General features: G+C 38.3%; 1 protein-coding gene across 1 annotated transcript in view; it reads right to left on the bottom strand.

Moving 5' to 3' along the window:
• Nucleotides 1-472: 472 nt before the first annotated feature.
• The window catches only part of LOC119857693 (sodium/hydrogen exchanger 10-like), a 328,581-nt gene continuing 317,589 nt past the window's right edge, over nt 473-11,464 (bottom strand). Inside the window, 4 exon segments of the mRNA XM_043517916.1 lie at nt 473-814; nt 3,569-3,754; nt 5,458-5,595; nt 7,798-7,968. Of these exon segments, the coding sequence (XP_043373851.1) occupies nt 614-814; nt 3,569-3,754; nt 5,458-5,595; nt 7,798-7,968 (696 nt within the window). The 3' untranslated portion in view covers nt 473-613.

Here is an 11,464-nt window from a genome sequence, read left to right as displayed (position 1 = left end):
TTGTGTGGTTCTTTTTAAAAACTTAGAACATTACAATTTTAAAAAGAGTACAATTAAGATTGAAAAGTCATTCACTCAAAAGTTAAGAATTGCCAGAATGCCTCTTCATAGATGGCAGAAATGGAAGGGTGGCTAGGAGGCAGATGCAGAGATTAATGCCAGAAGGGACCATTAGGTCATCAGCCTGTCCCCCCTTCAAAGCAAGCCATAGAATTTCACTCAGGGTAAGTCTACACTACATTGGCGCAACTGCACCCCTGTAGTGCATTTGCTGAAGACATGCTATGCCAATGGGAGAACGCTCTCCTGTTGGCATAATTACTCCACCATGGTGAGATGCATCACTTGTGGGAGGGGCGGGGAGGAGAAAGAGGCTTTTCACACCCCTGAGTGACATAAGTTAGATTAACTTAAGCATAATATTGACCTGCTCTCAGTTACCTGCGTGTTCAGACTAATAACTTGTGTTTGACTGAAGCAGGTGGGGAAAGAGGGAGTTATAGTTACTTACTTAATTTTAATAGTTTTTCCATCTAGATGCCTCTTGAAAATGGCTTGTTTTGGTATAGCACCAGTAGTATTCTACTTCCAATTCCTAATGTCGCTGCAACTATTATAGATAATTAAGTGCTAAATACCATGCAGTTTTACACATTTTTTTAAGAATTACATGAATGTGAGACACACATTCTTCCTCACCCTGTCTCCGAGCAGATGAATGATAGTGACACGCACTACTGCATCTTCTACTACTCTTCATACTGATAGTAGTTCGTACAATGAGCAGTTTTGTTACTGCAGCAGTGCCTTGTACCTAAAATATTGCCAGAACCAAAACTTAGCATAGGAAACCACACCACTACAATCTCCTTACAAAACCAATTCAATGCACCTCACTTCTGTCTTGCAGCAACCTGTCCCATATCCTTTCTGTAGTACATCCTGCTTATTGTACTGCATTTTGTCAAATTATATGTTGACCTCCATATGTGTGAGGCATAAAGAGCTAGACTCAGACTACCTGATTCATTTTTACTAGTGACCCAATCCATGTTTGAAACCATCTGAAATTCACCCCTTCTTCTATCCAGAAAGAACCCTTTGTGTCAATCTCATTTTAAACCATAAACTATAGTATAACCATTAAACCTTTAAATAACAGACTCATCAAAGTATAGTTAACTCTTAAACACTGATTGCTCCAGCAGCTTCAAACCCAGAGCTAAACAGTTAAGCTTGTACATTTCATGTAACCCAACAGGTATCTAAAGTTCCTCAGGATTTCTTCCCTGGCCTTAGCTCAGCATGCGTGCTGAGCTCCTAAATTCTGCAAATTTTCCTTGGTTTCACTGCATCCTGCAGCCCTCCTGGGTGTACAGTTTTCTTGCCTGAGTCACCTGCCACCTACTTCATAGCTCTTCCAGGTTCTATACCTCAATTCTTCCTCCTAGTTCCATTTTTTTTAGTCCATGGAGACTTTAAAGGCTGTAGGAGCTGTTGTAGTTCTTGCTGACTCACTCAGGTCTGCCTATAGGTCCTGTGGACATTAAAAGTCCAGAAGGAGCAGGAATCAAGGCATGGCGTGTGGGGAAGAAAGGGAGGCTGGGGAGTAGTGGGAAGCTAACTTGGAAAGATTTCCTGGCTGGGGAGCCAAGCATCCAGTGTTATGCAGAGCTCTTCAGTGCCACAACGTTCCTTGGGTTTCAATGCCCTGCAAAGTGTTTTGGCTCACATGCCCCCCTCTAAAGATTTTGGGTTCTACAGTGTGTCCTACTATGCATGCAATCAGCAATTTAAAAAAAAAAATCCCATATAAAAAACTTCCTCAAACTGAAGTTAAGGTTGAGAGCACATCCCACAGAAATATGATCCACACAAATTGACAAAAAGCCAGAAACAGGAACAAGATTTTAAAATCTTCGAAGTAAGAAGGCGGCAATTTTATATGTAGTCATGACCAGATTTTATATCACAATCTATTTTAAAAAACAAAAAATGATAAATATTCAAATGAGGAGAAAACCTAAACCACTGGTGTTAAATGTTTTAAAAACATAGGGAAAGAATTAATCAGAACAAACAATTATATAGTAGTCACTTTAGAAACAGAAATTATTTTTCAAAGTTGATACTTGTGACATCTAAATATTAGCATTTAAAGGCAAGTATTTAAATAGTAAATATGTTTAGTTTAAAATACTTTTATAAAAATATATATTAATTATACAGTTTTATAAACTTAAAATATTTAAGTGAATTTTTAAATTAAACTTTAATGTAACTTGATGGATGCATCTTTATATTCATAATTGCGTAGCATAGCACTTCAAAAAAGAAAAAATCCAGTGGGATCCCAGTGCAACACTTACATTGTGCTCAAATACAACAAATTATATCAGACTACAAAATAGCTGATTAACAATTTATAAAAAGCACAATCTTCACATACATAATCAATTACACTTAAACAAGCACCCAACCAAAACTACTTTAACTACTGCCCCCTGTAGTCATGCAAGAGTAATATATGAAAAGCCAAACAATTTTCTTCATTTGCAGCAACAAGTTTGAAATTATCAGTGATCAAACACACTGGAATATTTTACTCTTGGTGGTTCTGATATTCTTCAAATTCTAGCTTTGCAAAAAGACAAACTTTAATTAATGAATAAATAGTATGCTGAAAGCCATAATTAAAAGACAAAATTAAAGATAACTTCACTGATAGTGTAGTGTATCCCTTAGAACTCTTATTAAATATAAAAATAACACTACATTAAAAATAGAGATGTGATCATGAAAATCCTTAATTGTGTGAATCAATGGTTTTTAAAACAAGGTTGTGGCTTTAGATAAGGGATAAAAATTAAAATTGTAAGATAACATTCTAGAGCCAGAGTTCATGCCATTTTGGTGGACCATTTGCTGTGGAATATATATATGCATACTGAATGGGACCAATGAAAACCTGCACTAGCTGTATAGCGTGTTTGATATCACTCCGGATTTCATAGGGGTTTTTTATGTTTGGGTTGGTTGTACCTGCCAGCTATCTTAACAGTTACAAAACGTAGTGTGTTTGTTTGGAATTTTACATATGGCATCGCAATTATTAAGTAAGTATGGTGGAGCAGGAGCATTAAAGTTAAAGAGTTAAAGTTGCATTAGTGTTTTCATTGTGGCATGGGCATTAGTTTCCTCAATTTTGTGTTTTGATTTGCCAGATTAATTTGAAATAATTTTAGTTTGGAAATTACTCATATAAAAAGAGTTAGTGCAAACTCTGTTTGGAGACCAACCCAAACAAAAGCTCATCTGAATGTCTTGTATTGCCATAGCGAAGATCCTGATTAAATATCTATGCTTTACATTATGGTCTCTACTTGAAAGAAGGAGCATCTCTCTCATCATTTTCTAAGAATCTGAAAGCATCTTGTAACACTTCTGTTGTTTTTGGTGCTCTGATTATTTTGTACAGGAGAGAGATTTCTGAGGGTGTTATCATCCTTCAATAAGCAAATGTTTTTTTTCCATACTGTAGACTTTTTAAAACAATAATTCTTCTTACCTGATGGCAAGTTTTAGGTAAAATACAGGGTGCAAAATAAGGTTGCAGTTGTTGACAATCTTGTACACTTCCATGTACAAGGATAACATCATCCATGGTTCCATCATAAATATCCCATTTGCTGTGGGTTGGTACATCCATCACATAAACATTAGGCAACTTTGTACACATCTTGTATGACCAATCCTGCAATTAGAAGCCACGCAAGATGTATTATTTTTTCCATAAATAAGAACATAACACAAAGCCTTGTACATTTTTGAAACATTGATTTGTCCAAAATAAATTATATTCCATAAAACAAAAAATATGTAATGTATTTTACCTATGTAGATATATATTTTGAGAAAGGAATCTTATCTGATCGGTTTGTGTGTCAGTGAAACAACGTAAGGAAGAGCTGGCAACAGTGACACAATTTTCCTGCGTTTCAGTTTGAAAGTTTTACTTTTTTCTTTTACTCCACATCTGAAACTTGCAAAGTCGATCTGGAAGGAGCACATAACTTTTACCTAGAGCTAAAAATTTTGATTCTAATCAGTCTTGCTGCAGGCAATCAGGTACAGAACCTCAAAAGGTATTTAGTCTCCTAATTTCCATATGGGCATCAGTGCTAACTTTACCAGATGCAGTGGGACCAGGGTTATCACAAAAACGCACATAGCAGCATACAGAGAAAGCTAGCCTGTCCATGCACTCTTTTTTTTTTTTTTTTTAAATACAAGCAGATAGTTTACTAATCCCAGCATAGCAAAAATAGTCCCAACATGGCTGGATAAATATATCCAGAAGTTCACATTGCTACCTGAACTATCCAAATTTAGGGCAATTCCCCCCCCCAACCTTCATTGTTCTCCATCCCTACCTAGTCCAATCCTCCTCTTAGTCCAATCACCTTCTTATAGAAAAGCCAGGAAATAGCCTCCCTTGGTAACTCCCCTTTCAAATCTATCTGGTGGTGTCTTTTTTGAAGGGAAGATCTACTGGCTTTTTAACCCACTGAGGCCTCTGTGCAGGCATGCGCACTCACCCAAAAAAACCCCAACCTTCTGGCCAGATAGAGGAGAGGATAATATACTACAGAGCAGGCTTATTCCATTCATTCTACAAACAGTACAGAAGAGTAGGAAATCATAATTTTAAAGAGTTTAATGCCAGAAGGAACCATTAGATCATCTCATCTGACCTTCTGTAATAACATAATAGAGGCTAGTAATTTTCACTCGGAGCCCCCATAGTATGCCCAAAGGCTTCTAGTTAGACAAGAATATTTCAGTCCTCTGGAGATTAAATTGTGTCCGCAGGCAGAGAACAACAGAGACACCAAGCTGTCACCAATGCCAGAGGCTTCTGCAATGGCAGGGAATTGATTAGGCAGGATGAACCCAGCTATTCCCAGCAGGTGAACCAAATCACATGCTCTAGAGTAACGGTAACTCCCTGCCTCAAGCTCTCAGCCAATCTGACTAAGGGAAATTCTGCTGCAGCCCCAAATCTAGCAATCAATATGACTCTGAAGGAGACACACCAGCCAGGCATCTAGAAAAAGGATTCTCTATATCACCTCATAGTACAGGTCCACCCTTATCTGGTCTTCCATCTCCAGCTGTAGCCAATCTCTGATGTTTCAGAAGAAGGTGGAAAATAGCCTGCCCACCCCGACTCCCTGCTCTGCAATATAATTTCTTCCTGACCCCTGTAGGCAATAGCTGAAGCACTGAAGAACAAGATTTTAATATATTCATTACCTTAGTGCAGACAGGCAATCATTATGAGCATATTGAGGACAATGCAGGCAAACCTGTTCTCCCCATGGCCCACAAAGAACATGAATGAACAAGAGGATTTTCAGATTCACAGAGTCCAAAGCCAGACAGTAGATTATTTACCTGGTAAGCAAGGTTTTCCTTGAAAGTTTTGATAGTGATATCAAGAGCAAGTTTTAACCATATTTTATATTCCAAGGATGGGCATTCCAAAAACTTATCAAAAGCTTCGAACAAGTCGTCCATAGAAATAAAACACGTCTGAAATAAAACCATATTAAAATTAATTTCTACAACAGCACATCTCTTTTTAAATGAAATTATATTTTTAATTAGTCAAACTAATTATTCACACTATGCACTTTTTAAGGCAATTTCCCAGTGATCTGTACCTGTCTTTAGAGCACTAGAATACTAGTAGTGCTATAAAACTAATGAATAATAATTTACATAATTTTAAGTTAATACAATCATGTATAATATGTTAATGCAATCCATTTGAACGAAAATCATGCTTTTCATTATTATATAGGGCATTACAGCAATGGATGCCTTACAGATGCATAATAATAACAGAGAGGAACCTTTTCAGATAAGAACTCTAAGACAGTTCCTGGTTTACTTTGATGGATGATGATGAGAAATTTCAGCAAAAAAGTGACACCACACCATTTTTATTGCTGTTAGCTATAGATGAGGTTATAAATGTTTTCAGTTGCTTAGGTTTCAAAGACCTTTTAATGTTAAGCTTAAACTGAATGTCTTTGCAAAATTTAAAGTATTAGCTACCAGTTCGTGTTTGTATAGTGCCTAGAACAATTGTACTTTAGTGGCTAGAAGGGCTGGCTAAGGAATTCTACAACATTCATCAAATGAGACCTTGACTCCCTTTCCATGGCTGATAATTTGCCAAGGCTATAGTCAGCCTGATAGAGGAAGACTTATTGCTAAATGACCAACATACAGGAAGGCATACTCCTTTCTTATAAAGAACAATGAGGCTACCTCAGAGACTTTATGGGCTTCAGCAGGTGTTATCTCTTTCACTTGAGCAATCACAACCAAAATTGCCTCTTTATCTGAAATAACCCTTCCAATCAGAAAATGGTACAGTCTGGGGGCACTGCTAGTATATATCACCGTGCTGTTTTATTTCACTCATTCAGTAGACAATATAGGAATTGGGAAATCATAATATAAAAAGAAAAGGAGAACTTGTGGCACCTTAGAGACTCACATATTTATTTGAGAATAAGCTTTCATGAGCTACAGTTCACTTCATTGGATGAAGTAGCTCATGAAAGCTTATGCTCAAATAAATGTGTGAATCTCTAAGGTGCCACAAGTCCTCCTTTTCTTTTTGTGGATACAGACTAACATGGCTGCTACTCTGAAACATAACAATGTAGTCTATCCTAGCAGTTATCTCAAAAGTACACTTCATATCATTAATCCATCTCAAGAAGGCATACTTTGAATATACCACTAGTATCTGCACATAGGAAATGGGTTCATTTCACCTATAAAGGATACCACTTCCAGTATAAGTCAATACTCTTTGACCTGGTGTCCATTTGGGGGTATTCACGAACTGTGTTAATGACTGTAGATTACCTCAGACAGGAAGGAACACAAAATCAGCAATGCCAAAAGACCCCAGATAAAGCCTTAATGTCCATGATGGAAATTATGGTATCCTCCATAGAAACCATTCTGTGGACAAGATTTCACAGGGCCCTTTCTGAAACTTTCCCCTAACTTTGACCTATCCATGCCAGCAATTTTCACTATCACTTCATGTTGTATACTTAATCTGTACAGTGATTTAAGAATGGTTTAATAATTATACACATAACTTAAATGATCATATCAACTATTCTGCCATATGCAGTTTGGTTCACAGTACTGCAAGATGCTACATGTATGTATCTAAAGTTGTAAAAAGTTGCATTATTTGAGAAATAAAGCAGAGTTAAGGTTGTATGTACAAAATGCTGAATGCTTAATGGTTTAATTTTGACCTTTTAATATATTAAATTTAATTTCCTAGGTTGTTTTGTAAGAAAAGAGAGAAAAAAAGAAATTCCATTATGTGGAATTACTTGGCTAGACACTATGAGATTGCCTAATTCTACACCCACCCCAAAGTCCATAGGAGGAGAGATGACCTCTCCTGTGTACATTAACAAGTCTGAAAGAGATCCCTTTTCAACACCACTGGCTCAGCGCTTCTGAAAATTGGGCCACTTTTGTTTAAGAGACTAATTTTAAGCAACCAGGTTTGAACATTTTGGCCTTTAATTCTTAAAGTTAGGGCCAAAATTTTCCAAGTTGGAAGTCAATGGGAGCTATGGGCTATTTTGGTGTAAATCATTTTATTATAAATAGCAATGTAAAAATGTCTGATTTATTAGAATGAAGAACATTCTGATACAGATAAAGCTTAAAGTCATATTCACTGACCTGAACAGCAGTTTCACAGGTAACAGTGTATTCCATTTCTTGCTTAGTTAGGCAGTTCAACTCTCCTATTATTGCTCCACTGACCAGGTAGTCAGTATATGGTACCCGTGTAGGATATTTCTGTTCATATACATCTTTATCAACTCCATAATAGGGACTGGAACCATAAAGCTGTTACATAATAAAAAAAAAAGACACAAAAAGATACATAGCTCAAAATGAAAAAAGTGAAATACAATGAAACAAAAGGAAGAGAGATGGGCCAGAAATTAAATATTAATTATAGCCTTTCACCAATAGTGAAATCCAAACATAAGTCAATATGACCAACACCTACATTGGTCCATAAATCCAGAAAAATATGACCTGGAAGGTCTGCTTAAATTTTTATGTTCCTCTGGAGTTATTAGAATGCAGATCAGCTTTTTAACACTGCAATTTGCAGAAGCATTCTTTAAAGGCAATGCCCATTGGAGCACTCAGCTCCCCTCCCACAAGGCTCCAAGTGCTCAGAAAGTGAAGGTATAACTATGGGTGGAGAGCACCAACCTCCACAAAATCCTTCCACTACCTCCACAAAATCAGTTAATGTACTAGGCTTCTAAGGAAGAAGAGAAAGTGGGCCAGGGAGTGTGGATATGCAAAGTCCATCTCGAAGAACTCCAGTTATTGGTGAATAATCTCCATTACTTCTTCAAGTTGCCTCTGCACATTCCCACTCATAGAAGTTTAGCAAGAAGTACCCTCTCCTAGAAAGGTGAAATGAGGAATAATTAAACAGTGATTCCAGAGAACATATGGAATATTTTCTCATGGGCTTGAAAGGAGTCCCTATTAATTGGGTGAGTACCAGAATACAATCTCAAATAGGAATCTGTTCACTGATGGAAGGTCAAGTATTGATGTGATCCTTCAAAATCCTTTTAACCACAGAGTGGCTAAATAGTCTTTTGCTCTACTGGAGTATGATGGGCAGAAATTGTTGCCAGCTGTACTCCGACTGAAGAGATAGAGAAGCCTTGAGATTTTAGATATAATATATACTCAGTTGTGGATGGCGTAATATTGTCATCTGCTAACGAGGAGAACCTTCTCCTTTTACGTGAATAACAGGAATATGTGGATTGTCTCCTGGAGTTCAGGAGTATTTCTGCACACCTTTTGATCAGTCCAACTCTACTGAAGACGGTCTGAAGGGCCAGGCTGTGAGATGGAACAAATGTGAGCCTGGGTGCTGGATGTGACCTTTTTTGGCATGAGGAGTTCTGAGTGATCAGGACAGTCACATAAGTTCCCTTTGACATTTGAAGTAGGTCTGAGGATCATTGTTTCTAGGCTCATCTGTATGCTATTACTATTACTTATGATTTGGGCCTGTTGAATCTTTTTTAGGATTCTGGAATTTAGATGAACTGGGGGGAAAAGCATAAAGAAGTCTTTTTTTACCCATTCAAGAAGAAATGCATTTGATATGGGTGTACTGTCCATCCCTGCCCTTGAGAAATACCTTTGGCATTTGGTGATGTGCTTCATGGCAAACATGTCTAGCTTAGGATTACCTTATGGAAAGAAAATCCAGTCTACTAATGCATTTCAGAGACTACTCATATTGGTCTGACTGATTCCTGTTCAGTGGGTCTGGTAATATGTCTTTTTTTTCTCTAGGCGAATAGCTATGGGATAGATTTTGTGAGGTTTGCAACATTCCGAGAGTTTCATGGCTTTTTTGTATAATTGGCTTGAGTGGATATCCTCTGTTTGTTCAAATAAAACATTGCTGTCAGCACCTGCTCTACTCAGTATTTTAGGAGAAGAAAAACCTCAACGGCCCATCTCACTAGTCTCAGTTCCAAAAAATTTACATGAAGCTTCTGTTCCCGGAAGTTCCAATGGCTATAAATCCCTGGCATCGTGCTCCCCAGCCAAGGCTGGAAGTGTCTGAGGTTAACATAGCAGATAGAGCTGGATGGTTTGAATGACATTTTCTTCTTTTTGCTCACCAGTAAAAGGAATGAGTATCTCTTTAGGCAGTAGAATCTCATGTGTATGCTGTCCACATTGAGTTTGTAATGGCTTGCCAACCAAAGTTGAAGTGGTCTAATTCTTAACATTGTAAATTGGGGTTACATAGGTTGTTGATGGTGTGAGTCCCATCAGACTGAGGAAGAATAGAACTTGCTGAGACAAGTATCTTTTATTAGGAAAACCTTTCCTTAAATAGATTCTAGAACTACCCAAATAAGTTATATTTTGGGTGGAGGTGGAGTGCAACTTTTCTCAGTTGCTCAGTCCCCAGCTTTGGAACAGCCTACATGTTACTTCCATGGCCTCTGAGAGAGTTGCCATTAACAATGCTCTTTTCAGGTGATTGTGTAAGTACAGATAGACATGGATGCCCTGCCTCCTTAGATGAGCTGCTTCTTCAGAGTGGCATTTTGCGTACCCACGGTGCCATGGAAAAGCCTAATGGGAGAACTTTGTATTGGTAGTGATCTTGTCCAATCATTAATTGCAAATACTTTCTGTAGGAACATCTGATACCAATATGAAAATAAGTATCCCTTAGCTCAAGTGCCCCAAACCAGCCATGAAAGGAAAGGTAAGGCACCACAGATGGTAGAGTGGTGATCATGCAGAAATTGAATTTTCTGATGAATGAGCTGAATTTCTTGAGATTCAGAACTGGACAAAACCCTCTATTTTGGAGGTGGGTGAGAAATGAGGAAATATCTAGCAACATTTTCCCTGAAATTCCACAGAAGCTTTTTCTGTTGCCCCCCACCTGAAGGAGTGATTGAACTTCAACTCTTAACAGATTCTCATGAGAAAGGTCCCTGAAAAGGGAAGGAGGCAGATGAATTGAGCAGAGAGCATGAAGAAAATTAAATGGTACATAGTCTAGAGAAATTATCTCTAAGAACCACAGATCAGATGTTATTCTGATCCATGTATCTCCAATATTTGCTAAGTCATCTCCGACCTTAAGGGAAGGGTACACAGTAGGTACAATTGGATGTGGACTCCTGAACATTCCAACAAATCTGTGGCTTCAAGTGGTCTGCGTGTGGATTATGGCCTAAAAGCCTTTCTCTTCTGTTCATTTGTGACTGTTAGGGTAAGTGGGTTGAGTATTGTTGTCTCAAACCTGAAGGTTGAAACACTGTAGCTCCTTCTGGGAAACTGTGAAATATACAAAGACCCGGTTGTTGAGCTAGTGTCCTTGAATTTCTCCTTAAACAGATTTCAGAGGGGAGGTCAAAAGATCTCAGCCAGGAGTGGTGCCTGAGAGAGAGAGAGAGAGAGAGCGAGCGCTGAGGATACTACTCTGGATGCTAGTAGCATCAAATATGCTCTGAGAACTACATTGCCTCGTGTGAGAGTTCTCTAGCCAAATGTCTTTGATACTCTGCCTGCACCTCAAGTCCCTCATCCCTGGCCCCACCCCAAAGCACACACCCCCAGCCAGAGCCTTCACCCCCCCAACCTAACCCTCTACCCCAGCCCTGAGCCCCCCTTTCACATTCCAAACCCCTCAGCCCTACCCCCACCACAAATCACCTCCATATTGATGCACATAAAATTTATTCCGCACATGGATGTAAAAAATTAGAGGGAACATTGTCAGGAGGCATTTGGTTTGTTGTTCTATTTGCCTTCTAGGAGAGCC

This window comes from Dermochelys coriacea, chromosome 6, assembly GCF_009764565.3.
Source record: "Dermochelys coriacea isolate rDerCor1 chromosome 6, rDerCor1.pri.v4, whole genome shotgun sequence".
Lineage (NCBI taxonomy): Eukaryota > Metazoa > Chordata > Testudines > Dermochelyidae > Dermochelys > Dermochelys coriacea.
The sequence above is the reverse complement of the archived record's forward strand: the minus strand, read 5'-3'. Positions and strand labels throughout refer to the sequence as shown.